Source organism: Cotesia typhae, unplaced genomic scaffold, assembly GCF_013202065.1.
Source record: "Cotesia typhae breed Kobodo isofemale line unplaced genomic scaffold, CoteBio_Ctyphae contig_123, whole genome shotgun sequence".
In the NCBI taxonomy this organism is placed as follows: domain Eukaryota; kingdom Metazoa; phylum Arthropoda; class Insecta; order Hymenoptera; family Braconidae; genus Cotesia; species Cotesia typhae.
Window position 1 is genome coordinate 41,322 of NW_027423715.1, and position 24,404 is coordinate 65,725.

Here is a 24,404-nt window from a genome sequence, read left to right on the forward strand (position 1 = left end):
TTTTAACAAGTAAATTGATCAAGGAAAAATTAATTAATAAAAAAGAATAGATTGTAGTAAAAATAATTATTTGAATTTCCAATGTTGCCAGATTTTTTGCTATAGTTAGTAGTGTCAGACCCCTGTTACAGTGTTACACCTACTATAATGAGCAGTAATAAAGTCTTGCAAGTAGTTTAAGGTTAGACCACGTGTTTTAGTTTATTTGCAACTAATAAATAATAATTAAGATTCAATTGGAAAATTACAAAAATGTCAATAACACCGAGAGTAGTGTAAGTAGTTGTATTTTATTAATTACTAAAAAGATATGAAAATAAAGTGGGCCGACATCTAAAAATTTTTAGATTTTTTTTTATTGAAAAAATTATAACACAAAAAAAAAAAAAAAAAAATTTCACGTGTAAAAATTGCAAATGCAATTTTTAAAAATATTTTTTGTTTTAATTTAATTATTAAAAAAAAAAATTAAAAAATTTAGACCGTCGGCTAACTTTGATGACATGAAAGATTGTTTTTAATGACACTGAAGTTAGCAGACGTCTAAAAATATTTTATTTTTTTTATTAATTAAATAAATTACAATTAACAAAATATTTCTAAAAAATTGCACTTATAGTTTTTCAAATTTTTTACGTGAGAATTTTTTTTTTTTAATGTCTTGAAATTTTTTCAATAAAAAATTTTTAAATGTCGGCTAACTTCATTTTCATTCTCTTCATTATTTTTACTTATTATCTATTTATATTTATTTGTCAATATTTAGGAAACCCAAGTCAGCCAAGAGTAAAAGAGCGATTTTGAAAAAAGAACCAAAATTAATTGAAGATGCTAAGGAAGCGATATTCCTTAAAGGCCAGACTGCTTCGAAGTACGCTTTCGATGCTATGAAAGACCTGGTAAGTTAATTAGTTTAAAATTTACTTTGACAAATTATGACTTATTCAAATTTTTTTTTTTTTAGTACAAACTAAAATCACCTGGTGGATTAATCATGCAGAAGAAAAATGATATACTTCCTTTTGAAAATATAACGCCAATCGAAAAGTTTTGTAAAAAATACAATGCACCTTTGTTTATGTTTGTATCGAATAACAAAAAACGTCCCCACAATCTTGTAATGGGAAGAACATTTGAACACAGTCTTCTGGATATGATAGAGTTTGGAGTTGAAAATTACAAAGGTTTAAATGAATTTAAAACGGATAAAATATCTTCTGGACTTAAACCCATGCTCGTTTTTAACGGAGATTTATTTGAAAATAACGATTTGTACAGTAAAATTAAAAATCTTTTTATTGATATGTTTCAACGTGAAGTCGTTGATAATATTAGGCTCCAAGGATTAGAACAAGTCCTCAGTTTCACGGCTGTAGATGGTAAAATTCATCTAAGAAATTATAAGTAAGTTTAAGTTTTATTATTAGTTAATTTTTTTAAATAATTATTAAATAATAAGTAATTTTTTTTTTTTTTTTTTTTTTTTAATTTTAGAGTTTTATTGAAGAAATCCAGCACAAGAGTTCCCAGAATAGAATTGGTGGAAATAGGGCCCAGTATGGATTTAATAGTTAGAAGATCAAAATTAGCGTCTGATGACTTGTTTAAACAATCGTGCAGAAAGCCTAAAGAATTTAAAGTCAAAGCTAAGAAAAATATTAGTGGTGATAATTTCGGTACCAAGTTTGGAAGGATTCATTTGGGAGTTCAACACATCGACAAAATACAAACTAGAAAAATGAAAGGTCTGAAGAAACGAAAGATCGTCGAAGGGTCCGATGACAAAAATAAAAAAGCAAAGCTTACAAATGACAATGATAAAAATTAATAAAATAAATATTATTTTAAAAAATTTATTATGTATTTCGATTTTTAATGAAAAAGTTTTTTAAATTACATTTTGTTACTTTGATCTTTCACAAAAGTCCAAGTAGAAGTTTGTTTGAAATCCTGAAACATTTAAAATCAAATAATTAGTATTTAAATAGAATTATCTTTAAAAAAATGAAATTACCTTTATTTTGACTCCATGAGCAGCAATGTCTTTTCTCATTTCATCACATGCATTTAATAACTCGATATCTTTGGGGCTCTTGTTAAGCGATTTATTTCGTACAACTGTCCTAAATTTAACTAACGTCTCAACTATATCACTAATTTTATTATGATCAGCATCACTTTCAACTGATGCAGAAATCCCTAAGTTTGTTAAAGTTTCAACGACATATACTGATACTGCGGCAATACATGGAGAGTTTTTGATTTCTATATTATTTTCAACTATCTGTTGAATTAAAAAAATTAAAAATTTTCTATATTTAAATACATTGATAACATAAAAATTTTTTTCTGTGAACAGAATTTGGTAAAATATAATTATTGTCAAGCAATTTCTAACTTACCTGAATGGGATTCAACATTTTATTTACAAGATCAACTAAATCTGATAATTCAGCAATAACCGGCGAAGTAGAAAAATCATTGGCTAAATATTCCGGAGCATTTTTCCTAGCTGTATTTAATGTCTAAAACAAGAAAAAAATTTAATAATTTCTATCGTCATAAAATAACATAATTAAATAATATACTTACACTATAAACGAGAGACTCATCAACATTTTTACTAGTTATTTTCCCAGCTGTATAATTCCGACAATCATTAAGGAAGAATTCAAATTTTTTTAACAGAGCAACTGCTTTCTGCATGGTAAGATCAGAGAATTCTATCGCTAAAATTATTTTTAAAAATTAAAAAACAGAGAAAATCATAAACCACAAATCAATAATAATTACCCGATCGATAGTGGGTTATTAGACATAATAATCTAAACTGATTCGCCGTATATTCTTCAAGTAACTCGTTGATGCTTTTTGTATTCTGTAAACTTTTTGACATTTTTTCATTTTTAAACTGTAAAAGACCACTGTGTAGCCAATAATTGACCCACTGGTCTGTTCCATGATGACAGCAAGACTGCGTTTCTTCATTCTCATGGTGAGGAAATATTAAATCGTGGCCACCACTGTGAATATCAATATTACTTCCCAAAGTTGTGCTGATAAATAGAAAAAAATTTTATGGTAGAATAATTTTTATTAAAAAAAAAAAAACAAATCATCGGTAATTAATTAAACCTGCCCATCGTACTGCATTCAATATGCCAACCTGGCCTACCTGGTCCCCAAGGACTTTCCCAAGAAGGCTCACCAGGTTTTACTGATTTCCATAGAGCAAAATCAAGGCTTGATTTTTTAATCGGGTGTGATTCGTGTTCGAATTGACGTCCGAATTTTCCATGATTATCATATTTTTGTAAGTCAAAATACACTGATCCTTAGTTGACAGATATAAAAATTTTTTTAGATGTTTATAGCAATTAAATTATTATAAAAAAATTAAATTAAAAAGTTTCACATGTAAAAATTAATAAAAATTACAAGTGAAAATTTTTAGAAGCATTTTTTTATTATAATTGATTTATTAAAAAATTTTTTAAAATTAACAGCTGACTGCTAACTTCAGAATATGATTAATAATTAAATATATAAAAATTATCATACCATCTTTAGCAATGTAAGCAAAATCCATGGACATAATTTTATCAATAAATTGAATAATTTGTGAAATATAATCCGATACTCTACAATATAAATACGGTGGTTTTATATTCAATAATAACATTTGTTGATAAAATTCTTGCTCATAAAATTTAGCTAGTTCTTTCCAATCTGAAAATTGCGATGATCCTTTTGATCGGTTTATTATTTTATCATCGATGTCAGTAATACCCATTACTGCAATAACTTTAATATCAAAAAAATTTTCTAGTACTCGTCTTATAATATCGAATCTCATGTAACAGCTGAAACAATAGATGACATTAAATTTAGATGAAAATAAAGTTAGCCGACATCTAAAAATTTTTAGAATTTTTTTATTGAAAAAATTATTACAGAAAAATAAAAAAAAATTTGCACGTGTAAAAAACTGCAAGTGCAATTTTTTAAAAATATTTTTTATTTTAATTAAATTATTAAAAAAAAATCAAAAATTTAGAACTTCAATGACATTAAATTTAGCTGTCATTTTACAACTATCTTAATTTTTTTTTTTAACAAATAAATTATAGCAAAAAAAATATTTAAAAAATGGACTTGTAGAAATTTTAATAAATTAAAAATGCAATTTTTAAAAAATAATTTTTTTTACTTAATAAATTATAACAAAAAATTTTTTAAAAAATTACATTAATAGTTTTTATAAATTTCTTAATGTGAAATTTAAAAAAAAAGGTTTTCTTACAAAAATTGAATTATTAAAAAAATTCTAAAATTTGACAGCTGTCGGCTAATTTCACTATCATAAAAAATTGTCAAGTGACAGCTAAATTTAATGTAATAAACAATAGAATGTTATTATTTCTTCAATTAATACATTTATTTTAATAATAATATTAAAGATATTTTACCAAGCATGACCGATGTGTGCAGTATCATAAACTGTCGGTCCACACATGTACCAAGTAGCAATTTTATCATTTTTTAGTATTAACGGAACCTTTTGTTTGTTTATTGGATTATAAACAACAATTTCAGTAGGAAATCCATCTGGTTTTTTCCATGTTTTTAAATTTCGACTGATTTGTTGATACGACAAATATTTCTGAATAAATTGGTGTTTTAAAAACAACCTCATAATTTAATTATTAATTGAACTTGTTAATAAAAAAATTGTTTCGTTTCTGTTACTGATGAAAAATATAATTTTATTACCTACTGTCACATTAGTTAAAGTTTGTTGACATTTTTTATTTAATTGTATAAATAATATCGTTATTCAAAAAAAAAAAAAAATCCGACAGAGTAAAGGCGAATGTTCATCATTAACATAACCTCTTAGATTGTAAAACTTGCACACAATGAAAAGCTTTAAATACATGTATATATTTAAAAAGATTTTGATGGCACTTTAGTAGTTTTTTTTTTTACTTGATAAAAACAAGTTTTTGTGGAGTTTTTTAATAACAATTAATATTTATTATCAACTATAAACAATTGCTACAAAAAGTGAATATAAATAATAAATTTATGCTATTGTTGAAAAATTGTAATGGCTATTAATTACTTGTTATTTATAACCTCTAATTCATGATACAAGTTTACCATTATTTATTTATTTATTAAAGTGAAACTTTTTATTTTTCAGATTAATTAAAAATGAAAATCACGCAAGTATTGCTTAGACAACATTTAGGAAGGATGTTTAAATACAATTGGTTTTTTCATTCACGGCAAACATTAGGTGAAACAGGAACTGATCAAAAACTTAAGAATTTGGATATATCGGTTATTGATCCAGAAGAACTTCTAAATCCACCAAAACCTCGTATAGAGTATTGAATATTTATTATTGAATAATAATTAATTCTAGTGATTTTTTTATTATTATATATATTTAGAATAGAATGTAATTTTATTTGTATCACCATATTTAGTGTTTTACAAAATTGTTAACATTTTACATTTATAGTAATCGTTTTTTAACATTTTTCTTTGGTACATGATGAGTGTGAATTTAACAGACATCTGATAATTTTTTAATAATTTATAAACAATTTATTTGTTACAGAAGAAATAGTATAAAAAAATGCATATGGAAATTTTTACAAGTTTTTTCTATGCAATTTTTTAGATTTCTTTTACAACCATTAATTTAAAATTAATCTAAAAATTCTCAAAAATTAGCTGTCGGCTCAATTCACTCTCCTGGTAAATGTCATTAAAGTTAGCCGACGTTCTAAATTTTTTGATTTTTTTTTTAATAATTTAATTAAAACAAAAAAATATTTTAAAAAAATTGCACTTGCAGTTTTTCACACGTGCAAATTTTTTTTTTAATTTTTTCCAATAATTTTTTCAATAAGAATTCCACTGTTATTTTTTCACGTATTTCTTTGCACTTTATAATGTGAATAATATTTTCTTGCTTTTTTTCACAAATTCTGCATCCCCAATTATTTTGACTAATTTATTATTTTAATAATTTAATTCATTTTTTAGCGTAAGACCATTTTTCGAGCATTCGACAATCGGATATCGAGAAATAAAAAACGAAAATCATCCAGATTGGAAAGAAAAACCATGTTTTAAACTAAACACCAATGATCTTTTAGTAATGGGTACAGATCAAGCTCAAGTACTTACTAAAACATTACTCGTAAAAGAAGGATTACCAGATAAAATTGAAGGTCTTATAAAAGATAATTCGAAAGAAGTGGACAATATTGTCAAAAGAATTATTCGATCGTCAAATATTTTTGATGCACATCAGGAAATGTTACCTAAAAAAAAAGATCCTGCGAGACCAGCTTGGAATTTTCCGAGAGATTATGGACTAACTGATATTAGAAAATCGTAAATATATTATTTTTATTTATTTATTTAATTATTTACTTGTCTTAATTTAAATTTAAAATATTAATTTATTTGTTACTGCTTTGAAATTTTATATGAAATATTTATTGTTAATCTAACGGTAAAAGTGCTAATAATTTTATTATTAATGTCATACTTAATATCTTTATAATATTTTTGAAAATGAGATTAATTTAATTCTCTCGGATTGATAATAAATATTGAAAAAAAATAATAAATAATTCCTTTTTTTTTTTCTATAGACGAAACCTAGCAGAAAGTATGATTCAACTCTGTGAATTATTGTGTGGGCCTTCAATTGTTGGAAAACGACAATTAGTACATAATGGAGAAGTTCAAGTACCACTTGGTAACTATTAAAACTATTTAATTATTATTTTTTTAAATACGTACACAGTATATTATATTATCTCAATTATTGTTCATTTCAGAAAAAGACGGAGATTTAGTAATGTTCAACATGACAGTTGACTTCATGGTAACAGCCACAAAAGGTTTGACTCCTTTAAAAATTATGGAAAACCTTAAAGATAAAACTATACCAGAAATTTATCCGCTTAGTCCTATTATTTATTTCCCTGAAGAACATTTTTATGAACCAGTTCATTTATATCGTGAGTAAAAAATTTCATTTTATCTCTTACGTTTATAATTTAGGAGTTGAGTTTCAAAAGGGTATCTTTTAATTTTTGATTATAAATATTTTTATTGAACTTTTTTAATTTAGCTACTAAGTGCTATCGGTTATAAAGCTACCATTCAATTTTTATTCCGAAATTTTTATAATTTTCGAAGTAATTAATATTTAAAAGTTAAAAAAACTTCTCTTTTAAAATATGAAAAGATATCTTTTTAAAAATCAGCTCCTAATTATACAATGAAAACTATCAAAATATTTTCTTTATTTAGCCGTGATTGAATCGTCTCCATGGATCAATCCTCATACGATATTTGTGTATCACGATGAAGCGAATATAAAAAATATAACAGAATTGCCAGTAAAAAAAAATCAACTTATAGCGAGATCTCTTGTAAAATCGTTCACAACAGCGGCTTCTTGTGCTTATCAAAAATATGGAGCAGATGTAAAAGAATTACCAGAACCTATAACGATTCAGTGCGTACAATCAAACAGTCAAGCATTTCATTTTTCAGTGTTTCAATTAAACACTTTGAATATAAATGGTACTGAAGGTCCAAAAAATTTCTGGTGGTCTATGCCAGAAATAAATCTTTTTGACACGGCTGCGTATGTTGAAGGAAGACCTGTATTAGAAGGTTATAATCCAGAAGTTTTCAAAAGGATATTAGCATTTTATACTAATGAATAAAAATGATAATTTTTTTGTAAATAATAAAACACAACAATTATATAATAAACGATTTTTATAATGTTTATTTGATTAATCTCTTAACAGTATTATTATAAAATATATTAATCATTTACAATTGTTATAAATTTTCGTACAACATCTTCAAACTCATTTCGTATTTCACAGATAAATGCACCTTAATGAATAAAGAATTATATTATTTTTTGCTAAAAAATTTTAGATAAATAGTTAAGCCAAGTATTGCTGCCTCTAATATTATTATCAAAATTAATACAATTTTATTAGTCAAAACTCTTCGACCAATTAGTCGCATTATTTTTCTTGAAGTAGCTAATTCCTGATCTGTTTCAGATAATCTCCTTCTTGTACGTATTAACGTCTCTCTTTGTACACCTAGTTCAGCAATTACTTCTTGACCGATTTGCTCTGTTTCAGCAGCAACTGTTTGAGAACGTGCCACTGATTGAGCTGCTCTATCAAGAGTTGCTCGAGTTCCTAGCAACGTTTGACGTTGCTCAGCTTCCCAATCAATTCCGTAATTCATTATTTATATACTAGTAATAAAATGTGTAACTTAACAAACAATTAACTCATTGAGTAATAATGACCAAACTAAAATTTTTTATATCATCAATTCAAGCTCTGTTTATTATGACGATCATCGCTCATATTTTGCCTGCAACAAAAAATTAATACGGTTAATTAGTAAAAATTTTAGAAACAGATAAATTTTTTATTGAAAATAAATCAATTACAATAAAAAAATTCTTCTAAAAATTTTCACTTGTAATTTTTATTAATTTTTACTTGTGAAACTTTAATTTAATTTTATTTTTGTAACAATTTAATTGCTTTAAATATCTATAAATGTTTATATCTGTCAAATATTTATAATTTTTTTTTTTAATCACAGAATTTTAGCAATTTTAGTTAATATTAATATTTAAAAAAAAATATATATTATAATGAAATTAGTAATTTATAATTTTTTGTTAGCATGACTTTTTTTTTTTTTTTTAAACAATTATCAACGATTAACCTTACAAATGACATTAAACTTAGCTGTCACGACAATTTTTTTAATTTCTTCAAAAAAAAGTTTTGTTCTAAGAAATTATTTTTAAAAAATTGCATTTTTAATTTATTAAAATTTCTACAAGTCTATTTTTTTAATAATTTTTTTTGCCATAATTTAGTTATTAAAGAAAATTTAAAAAATTGTAAAGTGACAGCTAAATTTAATGTTATACCTTACACATATGTAATATTTATATTTTAATCACTTTTGGTTAATTAAACAGATGAATGTTTATTGACGTTTTACATCAAATAAATAAACGAGAAAATTTGCAGATTTACCTTGTGAAAATTAGCCTTTTCCCCAAATTTTGCGACAACTATATATTAGAAGTGAACATTCATCTAAATAAGAACAAATGCTGTCGACGTCATTTATAATTAATATTCTTAACAAAATAAGTATTAATGAAATAAAAAAAAAAAATATCCGCAAATTTTACAAAGTAATTAGGATGTAGGATACAGAATAAACGTAAATACAACACACAAAAATTGATTAATATACACTGTCATTGTCATTGTTATTGTTGTTGTTGCATCAATAAAGTGCTGTCCTCTGGTGACTGATTTCACATTTGAATCTGAATTTTCCGTCTAAATTGATTTGACATGCTTTTGATGAGAAAGTTTCAGTTGGAAACATCAAATTTTAGGTAACTATTTATTTTATTATTTATGATACGGAAAATGAGACATCTGATAATTTTCATAATTTTTCTAACAAATTAATCATAGCAAGAAAATCTTATTAAAAAAATTTCATCTATAGAAGTTCTAAAAAATTACAAATGGAATTTTGTAAATAATTATATTATTTACATTATTAAATCAACTGTTTTTAACAAAAAAAAAAAAATAAATAAAAAATAAAAAATAATAATAATTCCTTATTTTTATGAAAACAATTAAGACATTGCTTTGCTCCAGAGTGTCGTAACAGTAATTTTAAAATCAGGATCCTCGAGAATACTTGACAACTCGTTGACTTTACTGTAGAAGACTACTGGGTTTGGAACACAGCCACGTTCTTCGACAAACTTTTTTTTTTCAATTCGGATATTATTCAACCTTTCTATCTGCTCAATTTGAAAATCTTCATAATTTTTTCCAATCGCTGACGCAAGTAATTTTTCTAGTTTTGTAATTTCGGCAGTTACTGTCCAGAATTTGACCACCGTCGGATCTAGAGCATCTTGCAAGCACTTTTTAATAATACTGATAATTTTATCAACATTTAATTTGTCAAGAGACCCCGTAGAATTAATTCTGTCAAGTAAATAGGAGGTGAGAGCAAAACCCAGGTATGCGCGATAACTTTTGTAAATTGGTTGGTCATTATCAAAGCCTGTGTTCAAAGGTAACAAAGCTAGTACGCTTAACAAGTAGCTAATACACTGGTCATTTTTTGATTTTAGAATTTCATACTGAGAAATCATCCCAAAAGTCGCTACGATGTGATGAATTTGCTGTTCCTCATTGCTAGCAGCAAGAGCCAAGTTATGGCTGGCTGACAACCAAAAATTAGAGTCGTCCTGCAGAAAATCAGAGTAAGTTATATTTACAAGCTTTTCGTATGCTTCTAGACTCTTTAAATTTTTATTGTTCTCCTTCAACACGCTGAGCAAGTCATACTGAGTCTCTCCTTCGATCCATGAGCAAAGAAACGCGTCGTCAATCATACTTTGCGCTTTATTAATTTCCTCCAGAGCCATCAAGTGAATCGAGCGATACTGAACCGCTGGAAATTGTTCAATCAAGTCTCTGGCTAACGAGTAGCTGGACTGCAGCAGACATTCAACAACAGCTTGATCAGCTAAAGACGTCGCCAGCGCGGAATCTTCCGCAAGAATCGCTATTTCAGCGGCTGTTTTTAAATTTGCAATATCCTTTCTCTTCGCCAGAAATTGAGCAGCTCTCACCAAGTCTCCTAAGACAATCGAACACTGTGCAGCGTCTTCATAGACCGCAGACTTGACAGCGTAACTCTCCCAGGCTTCAAGAACATCTTTTAGTTTTTTGTCTTTGGCGTCCAATCGACAGCGAGCTAGAATGTAAGCCTCTCGGTACATTTTTGCTTCCATAAACACTTCAATTGCTCGATAAATTTTGTGAATAATCAGAAAATAAGCCACCGCTTTAGTCACATTTGATTCTAGTTGAACCAGTTGAGTTGCGTAAGCTTCACACATTTCTTTCCAAGTACTGATAGACACCATTGGAGACAGCGATACCATGAAATCATTGAGCCGTCTCTTCTTGGCTGCAGTCTGTAATTGCTCCTTTAAATCTCCAGTCCATAGACTAAGCTCTGTTGCCATTGTGTGTTGCCCTTGGCCAGTAAATGTCTCCTGTTCATTTTTAATTATTGACATTATTTCTTCTTCGCTTCCAAAAATTGAAAATATGTCATCGTCAGTGTCTGAAGATTTAATCTCTGAATTTTTAAGTTTTTCCGCTATTTTCAAACAATTTGCCAGAGCAACATCTTTATTATTCATCGTTTTACGATAAACCGGCAAAAAAGTCTTCTTAGTCTTTTTGTCCCTAATTTTTGTCTCCGATCTAACAGACAGCTTTTCAATTTCCAACACAAGACTCTCATCAGCTCCATTATTAGCAGTACTAACAACTTTAGTTTCATTTTCTTTAATCACAATTTTATTACTTTTTGATTTCTTGTTCTTACTTTTACTTTTTTTAACTTCAGTCACGACTGGTAAAACAATTTTTTGGCTAGAAACTTTCCAAACTCTTAGACTAAAGTCAACAGATCCTGTTATAATAAAATCAGGATCAATTGGACTCCAAAGGCACGAATAAACAGGCCCGCGATGTCCTGTAAAAGTGGCAATAATTTCTTGAGTTTCAATATTCCATACCTGAACAGTACAATCATAACTTCCACTAACAAGTTGACCGCTGATATGAGGATTCCATGCCAAACTAATCACACGTTCCGAGTGTCCATTCAAGGTACCTACAACTTTATACGTCACCGTATCTTTGTCATTATCTTTATTTTCATCAGAAGTATTGGGACTGTTCAACACGTCAGCCATAATAGTCATATCGAAGATAGTAATTTTATTGGTACTTGTAGAAACTGCCATGTAATTCCTCATCGGAGAAAACTCCAAATCTGTTAGAGTACTGTCAGGATGCCAGACGATATACTGGACGGATTTTTTCAATAAAAATATCGGCTTTCCACAAGCTTTAAGCTCTCGATTTTTGAAAGAAATCGAGCCATTCTCGTACCCGATTGCGATGCAGCTTAAATCTGATTTCCAAGCAAATTCAGTGCAATCTTTTTTGACGACACTCTTTGGTTCTTCGTTAACTTTCTCTGAATTGAAATAAACCAACTCGTTGTCTGCGCAGGAATAGAGCCCGTACTTAGTAGAGCCGGGTTTTGGAGCCCAAGCGAGCGAGTAAACAGTTCGACGGTGATACTGTCGAAAGATAACCGGCAACTTATTGGGATTATTGGTGTCAAACATTCCTACACGTCCTTCAGCGGTACCAAAAGCCAGAAGATTTTCTTCTGTCGGATGCCAGGCTAATGCAGTGACTCTTCCCATTACTTTTTGCCACATACAAGTGACGTTGACTGAATTATCGTGGGGTTCCGTGAGATTCCAGAGCCTCACAGCCATATCACCTGATCCGTAAGCTATCAGCGAAGTTTCCAGAGGACACGCTGCTAGGCAGTAAATAAATCCACCCTGGGTTGGAATGCTCTGTTGAATTACACACTGATTGTTTTCAATGCTACTGCAAATCACTTGACGATCTTGAGCGTTGGTCCATACAATTCGTGAACCTTTTCTCCAGTTTTCCTGGAGATCATCAACAGCACTGGGGACACAGGCTATGGAAAATAGTCCACGAGAGTGATGTCCGTGAATAAGGCGCCAGGAGTTTTTAGTTGAACTCAAATCCATGGCTAAGAGCTCGCCAAATGGAGAACTGGCGAGCAGACACTTGGGTTCTAGCCAACACACAGCTGTGAAATAACCACTGCTGAGTTTTGAACGATGTTGGTTTGAATCTTGAGACGCGGCTGAAAGAGTCAGCTGAGATTCGTATCTACCGTCGCCTCCCGCTCGCCAGATGAACACAAACTTGTCTTTAGCCCCTGAAGCAAGTAAAAAATCTTCAGAATTATTTTCGTTAAATATATTAACACTCGTGGGACACCATGAGAGACTTGTAATTTCAGCATCGTGTCCGCGGAGTTTGTAAGTAATTGTTCCCGAGCCTTGGAGGTTTACTACGTAAACTAGTCCAGCTTTTGCACCAATAGCTACAGTGTTTAATTTGTGAGGGCAAAATTTTATGCAAGTCGCCGTCATTTTGCCCAGTGTTATAAATTGACAGGCATTGAAGCCGATGTTCCAGGACAAAATAGTTCCGTCTACGCTGACGGAGCATATCTGAGTGGGGTCACTTCGCGACCAGTCTACTCCTACTACTTTTTTCTTGCTGTCTAAGTATGACTGAGACTGAACTGCGCTGAGAGTTTCCAGGTCCCAAATTCTTATGATACTCTCGTCTCCACCCGACAGTAAAAGACGTCTCTCGGGACCGTAATCAGGACAAAATGACACTGAAGTCACTCGGTCAGTGTGAGCGTCTGTTATTACTGAGTAGTCAAAAGCTTTGCTGTTTACTTTTGGAGGCTGGGATATAACTAGCATGTTCTTGGATCCCCAAGCAACTGTATTGTCTTTTGAACATGACATTACTGCTGTCAAGTACCAATTTGGGGATGGAGGTAGTGTTATTTCATTCATCTTCAAGCTGGAAAGGAAAAAAAAAAATTATTATGATTGTGGGACTGAAATTAGCAAACATCTAAAAATTTTTAGAATTTTTTTTTTTATTAAAAAAATAGAAAAAAATGTAAAAAAAATTTCATTTATAAAAAACTTTAAAAATTGTAAGTGCAATTTAAAACAAAATATTTTTTAATTTTAATTTAATAAATTAATCAAAATATGACATTAAAGTTAGCAGTCACTTGACAATTTTTTAATTTTATTTATCAAAAAAAAATTGTTCAAAAAAATTATTTTTAAAAAATTGCATTTTTTAGTTTTTAAATTTTCTACATGTCAATTTTTATTTGCTATAAAATTTTTTAAATTATTAAAGATGTGCTAAATCTTGTAAATTAATTTTCATAATCAAAATCAAAAAATCGAAAATGTCGGCTAACTTAATTATTATTTTTTTTTTTTGCTAAAATTTGTTATGAAACTCTTAAAATTATTAAATATGTGCTAAATTAATTTTCACAACTTTCTTAATAAAAACTTTTTGAGGTTAACCGGCTTTTTCGTTGATATTGAATAGTTTTATGATTATACTTACATTTATAATTAATACTTATGTTAAAAATAATTTTTTTAAATAAATAAACTGTTTTATTTATTTATTTAGAGGTATCGCGTTGTAAATACGTTTAACAACTAGGTTATTTCTAGTGATATGATAAACACAGTGGTATCTTTAAATTTAACTGACAGGTGCCCCCTCCTCTTTTTTAGTGGAAAATGGCGGGTAGCTGAAACCTGTAAGTAATATTCACTTCAAAATTCAAAAAAGAATAAATAAGTACACAATTTATTAATATTTAATAAAATTTAATATTATTAAATACATTTTATAAATTACAATCATTAATTATAATAATTCACTCTTGAGCAACTTATGCACACGAAAAACATTATTATGTGATTAACACATACTTCAATGCATTTTAACAAAAATTTTAATATAAATTCTATTAAAATAACATTTTTATACAATTCAATATTTTACTCCAAAAAAACAATTCATTATTTATCAGATACTTATCAATGAAATAAAAATATAATAAATACCTTTATAAGATTTATTGAAAGAAAAGCTTCTGAAAATTGCAATTTTTTAAAAATAATTTTTCGGAACAAATTTTTTTATTCAATAAAATTAAAAAATGATCAAGTGACAGCTAACTGTAATATCATTAAAAAATGAAAATTAATTTAGCAGATATTTAATATTTTTAATAATTTTCCTAATAAATAAATTACTGCATTAAAAAAATTGACATTTAGAAATTTTAATAAATTAAAAATGCAATTTTCTCAAAATAATATTTCGGAACAAATTTTTTTGTTAAATAAAATTTAAAAAATGGTCAAGTGACAGCTAATTTTAATATCATTAAAAATGATCAGATGCCCATTGATTTCAGTATCAAATAAATTAATCAAATTTAGTATTCTTTACTTTATTCCTACAGAGACCATAAAGCAACATTCCATGGCAGACATGTAACGTCACTGAGCTCCAAAAAGTACTAGGATAAACATTCCAACAGAGTTCAATCAGTCCCAAAATAACAATCCTCGTAACCGGCTTGTAGTGAGTCGACCAGGCGATGTAGGGAAGGGTGTGATAGTACCAGAGATAAAACTGATAGTGGAGAGACCGGCTGAAGACGATTCCCAAAAAGTTAGCAATGAAAAGCGGTGATACAAACAGCTGACTAACCGAGGACATATTAACCTCAGCATTATTTTTTTTCATCTGTGGTTTCAGTTCTCGTCCCACGGTCTTCAGTTTGGCGTAGCACTTCATGTAAGTCATCCAGGTGGGAATGAAGTACACAATAGCCGCAAGATGAAGTCCAAGGAGCGCCAAATGGAAGGAAGACTTAAGAAAAACTTCTTCTGGAATGAAACGCCAGTTCACCGTCCACTTGTACTCGAATACTCTTCCAAAATTGAAGGCACCTACGATGTAGGCGTACGGATTGGTAATTAGGAACGGCAGCGCGAGGATCAACTGGATGCTTGCACATATTCCTAGGTGAACAATTGTCTTTATTATTCCCAAGTTACACAAATAAGCGATAAACAGTGCAGGCGCAAATAGCAAAATGTTCATTTTCATAGAGACAGCTAGACTAAAGTTAATACTTCCCAAGTACCACCGGTCGTCCAGAAAGGCGTTCAAGCTGGCGAATAAAAATATCATGGCCAGCGAATCGTTGAACAGTCTGAGGACGAATATCGAGTGCACGCGATACGACGTGCAGAAGATTAGGATCAGCACGTACGGAGGCACTTTCTTGGTCTTGGCGTAAATCCTGAGCACTTGGATCAGCAGCACCACGTAGAGCAGCGCAAATATGTACTGCGCTAATCTTATGTCCTCGCCGTGGGACGTCATGAAATAGAGCAAGGAATAAGCGTAGACAAAACCTGCTGGGTAGACCAGTGGTCCTGTGTCACCTTTCAGCTTGGAGTAGTCCCAGGTACCGTTGAGGAAACCCTCCACTTCCTGCATGTACGCGCGCCAGTCGATCTCCGTGTATGGCACATGGTGGATCACCACGATGTTCAGGACGATTTCTAGGATCACGAAGACCACGGCGATGATCGCGATTTTCCTTGGGTCTGTCAGGTATGACAGCAGGTACGGTAAGTTCAGTGATAATGAGGCTTTTTTAATCCACACTAGCGGTGTTTTTGAGTTATTTTTAGTCGATGGAACAACTCGTTTTTCACGGCGAGTTGATGCCATTTTTGTTTTTTTTTTTTTTTTAAAGTAGGTTGTAGTGGCGAGCAAGATTAAAATAGTTTAACAGATCAAGCGGGTTTTATTTAGCCACATGGGCATTATCAACAACTTAATTATACATGTTTTATTTTACTTTGCTGGGATTGTGACAACTGGATTCTATTTACGAGGAGTGTGAGTTGGGGATTTTGTTGTTTGTTCAGAGAGAAGTTTCATTAAGTGACATCTTGTGAATTTAGGTAATATTTTTACTTGGTGGGTATCAAAGGAATTTATTTGTTCTCTTTTGGAAGTAATTAATTTAAATTAATAATTATTTTTAGAAATTTTTGGAATCAAATGAAATAACGTTTCTGGAAAAAATAAAATATTGTGGAAATTTTATATACTTTTCCAAAAGGTTATTAGAAAATTTTTAATTTCTGAAAAGACATTCAGTACAGCTTATCTTTAAATAGTTGTAATATTTTTTATGTTAATTAAGGTGCAGTTAAAACTTTAGGATTTAGAGGTAACTAATTAAATTATTTTAAAAAAAAGCAGTGATATATTTTTAAGATACGTCAAAGTTACTCAGAAAAATTTAAGTTATCTTTATGAGCGTACCTAATTAGATTTACGTCCAACTGGTGTTTAAAGATTTTGTTAATTTAAAATTTCTCTTTGGTAAAAATTTTTAATACATTTTTTTTGGAAAACTTCAATTTACTAAAATGAAAAAAACAAAATCAATTATTTTTTTTTGCAATTTTATAAATAAAGTTTTTAATAAATAAAATCAGATTAAGAATTATATTTATGTAAAATTGTTAAAAAAAAAAATTACCTGTCCAATTTTTGGATTTATTTAAAAAATAAATTATTAAAAAAAAAGTTTTACATGTGTGAATTTAAAAAAAGATCATTTTTTTTTATAAAATAAAAATTTCTTAGTTAATTAATTAATTTATAAGTTAAAAAATGTTAGATGTTTGTTAACAATTGTTATTAAATAAAAAAATTTCATACTTTAATTTTTATTTAATTTATTTACCTGTCTCAACAAGTATAAACAAAAAAAGCCGGTACTGACAATAAACAAATTTAAATTAAAGAAATTCAAAAAATCCCGCCAATCATTAAATGGCGCTACTGTCTCTTTCGCAGTTCCCAGCTTCAAATAAGAGAGAGAGAGAGAGAGAGAGAAAACGAAACGATGGTGGTGTCGCGACGCCTCATCCGTATTTGTCAATAACTGAACGTACAAATATACTAAATCCATAAAATAACCAATAATTTAATAATAAACACATCATTAAGATAAAAAGATCTTACTTATTAACTAAAACTGATAAATTAAACATAAAACCGAAGTAAAGATATTTTAAAATATTTAAAATAACAATAATAATAACCGCAATAGTAATAATAATAATAAGTGTAAGTGAATGACGTTTAGTGAGTGAATTTTTTGTTTCTCGGCTCTCTTTCATTCGTATCGCGTTTAGTTAAAAAAAAAAAATAATAATAATGATAATAACAATAGTTCCTCCTCTTTTTTCTCTAAATCATCCGAGATATTTTGAATCTTTTGTTACTGAAAGCAAACGTAAACTGTATTAATTATTTTGACGTGTCTATTGAACAATAACGAGTCTAGTGAGTAAGTGTTTTATTATTATTTAAGTTTTTTTAATCTATACACAGTCTGTCAATCAAAAAACGTTGAAGCGTTAACTCCGCGTTTGGATATCAAGTCTGCGGTGGATGAAAAATTAAAAATATTTCAGACAAAGAAAACATATAAATATATATGTATTAAATTTAAGTTATTTATTTACTGATGATTGGACACTGAGTGAAGATCAGCAGCGTGCGGATACTGAGTTGGTTAATCGTCAATTCATAAGATGTAAGTTGCTCTTTATTTCAGTTTATGAATTTTATTATTATTATTATTATTATTATTAATATGTATGTGTACTGGCGATGGAATTTGTGTGTATAGGTGTCTGTAGAGAGGTATGTCTATATGTTGCAATCAATTAAAAGCCTTGATAGAATAACAGACAAAGGCAATGATCGACAATCAGGAGTTGTTTCAGTCGACCCTAGTTCCAGACCTGAAAATACACCCCGAATTATTATCACAGATAATTATGATTATGATCGACTCAATTGTCGGTGTTGAACAATTATTGCTAAATTATTTTCCAGTTATTCAATTACAGGCTTGACGCTGTAATTATTATATTATTTTCATGCTGTTTTATGACACAAAGTGACGGATATACCCTAATTTTTATGAAAATGAAATTAGCCGACATTTCAAAATTTTTAGAAATTTTTTTTTGGAAAAATTTTACTTAAAAAATTAAAAAAAAAAAATTTCACATGTGAAAAACTATCAGTGGAATTTTTTATAAATATTTTTTTTATTGAAATTTAATTAATTAAAAAAATCAAAACTTTTTAGATGTCTGCTAATTTCAGTGTCATTAATTTTCGTACTACTGTAAATAGCGGACATTTGATTATTTGCAGAGTTGATTTTTTTTTCAATAAATTATTTATTGTAGAGTTGCAAAAGCACATGTAGTGAAATACCATAACAATGACCCTGAAGTAAGCCGACAATTGAAAATTATGTCTACTAGGTTCAGTATTATCAAAATTTATTTATAATTTAGTTTGATAGAAAGTGATTGGTTTTTAAATAAATAAATAAATAAATTATTTGTTTATTACAATTTGTAATTAGTGAAAGTAGTTGATTACAAGTTAGCATTTATTTGAATGAATAATTAATTGGCAATCTGAATATTGATTTCTTTTTAAGTAACTTTTAACGATGGATAAATATTTAGTTTAATTTGTTGATTAGGGCTATAGATATTTAAAGAATGTTGACTTTAAGAGCTAACTTGTGTATCGCGGGTAAATAAAAGTTCATCAATGAAAAAGTTTATTTACAGACTTAGTATTCACGCTTTATGTTTTATCAATTGAAAAAATTTTATTTATTAATTTTTTAATGAAAACTAGCAATTTTGTAGTCACTATGTGACTGCCGTGACACATACAAATTTTTTTTTAACCCGCAGCCTAATTATAAATTAAATAATAGATTGCATTATGTATTTTAGATCAAATTTAATATTTTTTACCACAATTTATCTTCTCATTTTGACAATTTTGATAACTAATTAAAAAATATTTTGTTTTTTGACTCCAATCTTTTGTGTAATGCAATATTTGATATCAAATTCAAATAACTCAAGTATCGATTAAAATAATCATTAAATTATATAATTTTGAATGATTAAAATATAAAAAATTAGTCGTTAATTAACGCTAACAAAATTAATAATTGACATAAAAATTTTTGAACCATATTTTTTTTAATCTATTCAAATGATAATTAATTATATTGGTAATTAATAATTTACTCAATGAATAGCCGCGTTCTCAGTATCGAAATTCAAAATTTTAATTAAAACATCGTATGTCAGGTAAATTATAATTGTATCGATTTATCCATTTATTATTAGTATTAAACTTGGTACACGGTTGATTATAAACGAGTTTTAATAATTCCACTATTCATGGAATGAATAAGACCTTTTTTTTACAATGCATCTGGGAAATTGGAACACGTATATGCACAAATGTATGCGGATGCCTAGTCTATTTACCTGTCGCACATGAGGCAATTGAATGCCACCAATCGATACTGCAATTTCATCCCAACAGCATCATATCCGTCCTTTATAATTGGGCAAATTGAAACACGGGACTATGGTGTATGGTGTATGTAAGAGCAATGAGCAAAGGACGAGAGGCTGCCGAGCTACCGCTCGACATTGCATCGCAATTCCAACTCCAATTGCTTTAGTGTGTCACACCGAGACATCAACATGTAAAAGCAAAACATGAGGAAATAACAAATGATTAATTACAAATAAAAGGTTCTGAAAAAAATTAATTGACCATGGACATAAACATGCATACATTACTTAGAACTTTTTTTTTTTTTTAATCGTGTATAGTAACGAGGATTAATATGCTTAAAAATATGAGCCTGGTTAAAATTTGAGCTTAACATTGTGACAATAGAATGAGACAAATTCTGAAAAAATATTCCTTATTAATTCTAAAGTACCGATCGGAATAATTACACATTTACCGTGGTTTGGTCCTGCACCGCAAGATGGAGACGTGCTTTCTCGCATGTAGTCTTCATATTTCCTTTAATATAAAACAATTCGACTCCCTTGTGATCCTGGGTAGGGATTGAACAGCTGTAAAGCTTCCTGATGTCTAGACGAAATACTAAGCACGTATAAGACATCGACTATCTTATTTCAAAAGAAAATAACCGCAAAATTTTTAGTCCTTTTTTTTTTACATAATTTAATTTTTTAGTACCTTAAAAAAACATTTTGTTTTTTTTTTTTTTTTTTTATATTAATTTTTTTGTTAAAGAGGTTCCGTGAAAAATCACTTTTCTTACAATATTATTCAATTTTTGAATACGCGTACTTTTAAGTATCCTCTGTACAAATAAATTTTTTTTAAATAGTCCTTGCGGTGCTAATTTTCGAAATATTAGCAATTAAAATTTTTTTATCAATTTAGAGTGCAAAATTTTTTCCCGTAAAGCAAATTAAAAAATTTAAAGAATGTCAATCACTGTTTTTTAAAATGAGACAGCCAATATTTTTTCATGACCTGAATTATTTTGAATCAAATATAAATATAGATATATGTCGATATTACAAGCTCAAATTTAAACTAGATTTTTCTTTTTTTCATTTAGGTCTAGACACTGTTTAAAAGAAATATTTTTTTGAAACATCCTAGTACATAAATATCTATTAGTCCGGCTCTAAATGATAAATCATGGATTCTTTATTTCACTTATAGATGCTCACGATTGTATATTGGCGAAGTTGATACCCGGCTTTAGTTGAATTCTTGGATCGAATCCATCGATTTAGTAACCCTTACTCCGTCTGGTACCGCAAAGAGCTATTACGGTCTGCCGAATTTTTATTCAAATAATAGATTCATCCTGTTCAGTGACACCAATATTTACCTCGAGCCTCGATGCTTTGTTTGATAGTGTTACTACAGGACTCGGATTGTCGGTAATAGCTATTTCAAGTCTCTGTTGTGGCTTTCAGAGTCAGCTGACAGCATTAAATGTATATATATATATACCATACTGGGCGCTCGATCAGGCTTTTTCCAATAATGCGTTGGTGGTTGTATGTAACCACTAACCACATACAATTTGATACACTATTAAGCCAGCTGATTTTCAATTATATTTTATTTGTATTGATTCCATTTTGTTTAATTAAATTATGGTTTCAAAAAAATTCTACGAGAGTTTAAAATCGACTTTTTATAAATTAGATTAAACAAAAAAAAAATTGGTATAGATCAAAATTGGGTTGATTAAAAAAAAAATGAAATTTATAAAGATTTTTGATTTAAAAAGTTTTCACATTTGAATTTTGAATTTTCATCTACAATTTATTAAAAAAAATAAACAAAAGATAACTTTAGAATTAACAAAAAATATTTCATTTAAGAAATTTATTCCCACACAAAAGTTTTAAGCAAACACAGAAAAAAATATGAATATTTATGGTATTAAACTAAAAGTATTTCTTCTAGATATCCAGTTTAGATCATTAATATCTACTAAGAAGAGGTAGAGGATATTTAAATACAAACATTGTTTGTAATAAGTTTATATAAAGCTATTAGGTAAAAACCAGAGCAGAAACTTTTTAATTGCAAGAGTTTACTGATACATGTAACTATTTTCGTTGATTATATTAAATTATCGATTAAACTTACCGGCAAAAACTTTTAAGGATATTCCTTGTTTCAATACAAGCACTCAGATACCATGAATATTCAAATATGTACTCTAGCAAACTTTTTATGCACATTGTATTCAGTTAAAATGTTTTTAAGGTATTTAAATAGGCTTCTCGACACGAGCAAAAATTAGCCGATTAAATAATTGAATTTTTACTGTAAAAGTGGATGGAGAAAATTTTTAGTTGAAAATTACCCAGTAATTTAGAGAGTCAGCTTGAGCGTTTAATTATAGTAAAAAAAATGGATAATTATTTACTTTCACTCTTTTGTGAATACTATTTTAATAGCTACTTAGTTTTTAGAGGAAAAACTATTTGAAAAAGTTTTATTTTTAAACTTATTGTAAAAATATAATAATATTTTCAATTGAGAGAAGTCAATTTATAAAAAAACGGTTGGTTAATAATTATGTCATTATTAGATAATGGATAGTTGAATTAGTAAGAATTAATGAGTATAATTGTCGGTTTATTTTATTCAAATAGATAAAAGCTAATAATTGTTTGAAGAATTGCAGAATTAAAAAAAAGCGTTTACTATTTATGCGGCAATAAATATGGCTAAGTATAAGTATAATTAATCTGGCCATTTAAAACAGAATAATCTTGGAAATTACTGTGAAGGAAAAATTATGTTGTATCAACTTAACAAATATTTAACTTTTATCGTGGATTAAATAGAATTATAATTCTAAATAAAATATAGTAATTGTTTATACTGCATTTGTAAGTTAAGCTAAAATTATTATTGAGAAGACAAAACATTACTGCAAGAATTTTTTAGCAGTCGAGTTAAGTATTTTATGTAAACATCACTAGTTTAAATGACTCATGTATTATTAAAACATTTTTATAAATGTTTTTCATTAGTTTTTAATGTAGGTCATAACTATTTTTTTTTTTTTTTTTTTTTGTAGTGTTGAGTTAAATAATTTACTGGGAATAATACGTAATTTATTGGTAAAAAGTTGTAAAATGGATATTTTGTTTTTTCAACAATGTCATTTCTTTTTAGAGGTAGATGCTTGTTAGTAAGAAGTTTAATTACAGTCGACTAAAAAAAAAAAAAAAATTAACTTGATGATTTAAAGTAGAAATCTTGGGTATAAAGTTACTGTTTAGAATTGAATAAAATTATTAATTAATTTATTTCAAAAATTTATTAAACTAGAAAATTGAATGCGATTGACAATTTAACATCAATATTTTTATAAATTTTACTCATTAATATTTAACCGTTGTTATTTAACCGAATCAAGAAAAATTTACTTAAACCAATAAAAATTTCTTCTTTACAAAATTAAATAAATTTTTCTGATTGATTCAATGTGATCAAACTTCAGAATTATTTTCATTAAGATTTTTTTTTTTTTTATTAATTTTGATTAGTTTAGAATTTGCGCGAAATAAATTTCGGAACCTGTATTACTATAATTATTGTAAAAAATGTCTAAATTAATATTTGTCCTTTAATTTTGTTCCATAAATCATCAATATTTTTAAATCGACAGCAATAATGCCAATTGAGTACCATTTATATTAAATAGGGCTGATCCGAAGGATGAATGAAAGCTTATCAAAAAGATCTAGGTTAATGTATTGCGTGCGGCGGCTTTTATCGCGACGACAAATGGACATACATTCCAATAAACAATATTAAAAAACAATTTTGTGATTAGAGTCAATGATTTCCAGTATTTATAGACAGAACAAAAAATGTACTTGAATCAAGTAAATAATTTTGAAGAACTTCATCTTCTTGAATTGAGTAGAAAAATTTTTATTAAATTAAAAAATTTTTTTAGGTTTTAGTAAATTTTACTTGATTCAAGAATTTTTTGTCTAGATGCAAAACAATTAAACCTTTAAAATTATTTTCTTGGTTCAAGAATTTTTCACTTAATTTTTTTTCAAGTTAATTTTTTTTGTGTATAAATACGAATCAATTAATCAGAAAATAATACCCAGAGTCTTTTAAATTTTACTGCTAATTTTTTAATAAAAAATCCTTGAATAAATTAAAACTGATGAGTAATGTAAGATAAAAGATGATGTATTGAATTAAATAACGTACGGTAATTGAAATAAATAATAAATGAAAGAC

At 28.1% G+C, this 24,404-nt stretch overlaps 7 protein-coding genes across 10 annotated transcripts in view; 3 read left to right on the forward strand and 4 right to left on the reverse strand.

Moving 5' to 3' along the window:
- The first annotated feature begins 115 nt into the window (after positions 1–115).
- On the forward strand, positions 116–1,856 carry Non3 (Ribosome production factor 2-like protein Non3). Its single transcript, XM_074252917.1, has 4 exons — positions 116–275; positions 767–899; positions 965–1,404; positions 1,495–1,856. Exons 1-4 carry the CDS (start codon positions 253–255, stop codon positions 1,826–1,828), a joined length of 930 nt encoding a protein of 309 aa, XP_074109018.1. The 5' UTR covers positions 116–252; the 3' UTR covers positions 1,829–1,856.
- Cysrs-m (cysteine--tRNA ligase-like protein, mitochondrial) lies at positions 1,840–4,834 on the reverse strand. The gene is made up of 8 exons (XM_074252895.1): positions 4,470–4,834; positions 3,562–3,863; positions 3,136–3,334; positions 2,794–3,056; positions 2,593–2,729; positions 2,403–2,525; positions 2,015–2,284; positions 1,840–1,950 (listed from the first exon to the last, which is right to left on the reverse strand). Exons 1-8 carry the CDS (start codon positions 4,694–4,696, stop codon positions 1,894–1,896), a joined length of 1,578 nt encoding a protein of 525 aa, XP_074108996.1. The 5' UTR covers positions 4,697–4,834; the 3' UTR covers positions 1,840–1,893.
- A 128-nt stretch (positions 4,835–4,962) lies between these two features.
- Mrpl37 (mitochondrial ribosomal protein L37) lies at positions 4,963–7,815 on the forward strand. Its single transcript, XM_074252906.1, has 6 exons — positions 4,963–5,107; positions 5,207–5,393; positions 6,061–6,414; positions 6,678–6,784; positions 6,867–7,049; positions 7,345–7,815. The coding sequence occupies exons 2-6, from the start codon at positions 5,218–5,220 to the stop codon at positions 7,764–7,766; spliced, it is 1,242 nt and encodes a 413-aa protein (XP_074109007.1). The 5' UTR covers positions 4,963–5,107; positions 5,207–5,217; the 3' UTR covers positions 7,767–7,815.
- On the reverse strand, positions 7,804–9,329 carry Vti1b (Vesicle transport through interaction with t-SNAREs 1b). Of its 4 annotated transcripts, none has more exons than XM_074252931.1 (2): positions 9,129–9,329; positions 7,804–8,445 (listed from the first exon to the last, which is right to left on the reverse strand). In XM_074252931.1, the coding sequence occupies exon 2, from the start codon at positions 8,311–8,313 to the stop codon at positions 7,966–7,968; it is 348 nt and encodes a 115-aa protein (XP_074109032.1). In that variant the 5' UTR covers positions 8,314–8,445; positions 9,129–9,329; the 3' UTR covers positions 7,804–7,965. The 4 variants fall into 4 exon arrangements, with proteins under 4 accessions (XP_074109032.1, XP_074109047.1, XP_074109054.1 ...); XM_074252946.1 differs by lacking the exon at positions 9,129–9,329 and adding an exon at positions 9,020–9,083; XM_074252953.1 differs by lacking the exon at positions 9,129–9,329 and adding an exon at positions 9,025–9,047.
- A 12-nt stretch (positions 9,330–9,341) lies between these two features.
- Positions 9,342–14,367, reverse strand: Rig (gem nuclear organelle associated protein rigor mortis). Its single transcript, XM_074252881.1, has 2 exons — positions 14,226–14,367; positions 9,342–13,652 (listed from the first exon to the last, which is right to left on the reverse strand). Exon 2 carries the CDS (start codon positions 13,643–13,645, stop codon positions 9,755–9,757), a length of 3,891 nt encoding a protein of 1,296 aa, XP_074108982.1. The 5' UTR covers positions 13,646–13,652; positions 14,226–14,367; the 3' UTR covers positions 9,342–9,754.
- A 520-nt stretch (positions 14,368–14,887) lies between these two features.
- On the reverse strand, positions 14,888–16,621 carry Alg3 (Alg3, alpha-1,3- mannosyltransferase). Its single transcript, XM_074252303.1, has one exon. The coding sequence runs from the start codon at positions 16,425–16,427 to the stop codon at positions 15,105–15,107; it is 1,323 nt and encodes a 440-aa protein (XP_074108404.1). The 5' UTR covers positions 16,428–16,621; the 3' UTR covers positions 14,888–15,104.
- Positions 16,622–17,694: 1,073 nt separating this feature from the next.
- The window catches only part of Trc (Serine/threonine-protein kinase tricornered), a 68,738-nt gene continuing 62,028 nt past the window's right edge, over positions 17,695–24,404 (forward strand). The window contains exon 1 of the mRNA XM_074257919.1: positions 17,695–18,315. Coding sequence (XP_074114020.1) covers positions 18,314–18,315 — 2 coding nt within the window. The 5' untranslated portion in view covers positions 17,695–18,313. The remainder of the gene's footprint in view (positions 18,316–24,404) is intronic.

Excerpts from the sequence above, each read along its gene's own strand:
- Mrpl37 (XM_074252906.1), top strand. The coding sequence starts at position 5,218 with ATGAAAATCACGCAAGTATTGCTTAGACAACATTTAGGAAGGATGTTT. Across the intron at positions 6,415-6,677 it reads CTAACTGATATTAGAAAATC|ACGAAACCTAGCAGAAAGTA; the intron begins GTAAATATATTA and ends TTTTTTCTATAG. Across the intron at positions 7,050-7,344 it reads TGAACCAGTTCATTTATATC|CCGTGATTGAATCGTCTCCA; the intron begins GTGAGTAAAAAA and ends TTCTTTATTTAG.
- Cysrs-m (XM_074252895.1), bottom strand. The coding sequence starts at position 4,696 with ATGAGGTTGTTTTTAAAACACCAATTTATTCAGAAATATTTGTCGTAT. Across the intron at positions 3,335-3,561 it reads TGCTTACATTGCTAAAGATG|GATCAGTGTATTTTGACTTA; the intron begins GTATGATAATTT and ends CTGTCAACTAAG. Across the intron at positions 2,730-2,793 it reads AATAACCCACTATCGATCGG|CGATAGAATTCTCTGATCTT; the intron begins GTAATTATTATT and ends AAATAATTTTAG.
- Rig (XM_074252881.1), bottom strand. The coding sequence starts at position 13,645 with ATGAATGAAATAACACTACCTCCATCCCCAAATTGGTACTTGACAGCA.
- Non3 (XM_074252917.1), top strand. The coding sequence starts at position 253 with ATGTCAATAACACCGAGAGTAGT. Across the intron at positions 276-766 it reads TCAATAACACCGAGAGTAGT|GAAACCCAAGTCAGCCAAGA; the intron begins GTAAGTAGTTGT and ends GTCAATATTTAG. Across the intron at positions 900-964 it reads TCGATGCTATGAAAGACCTG|TACAAACTAAAATCACCTGG; the intron begins GTAAGTTAATTA and ends TTTTTTTTTTAG.
- Vti1b (XM_074252931.1), bottom strand. The coding sequence starts at position 8,313 with ATGAATTACGGAATTGATTGGGAAGCTGAGCAACGTCAAACGTTGCTA.
- Alg3 (XM_074252303.1), bottom strand. The coding sequence starts at position 16,427 with ATGGCATCAACTCGCCGTGAAAAACGAGTTGTTCCATCGACTAAAAAT.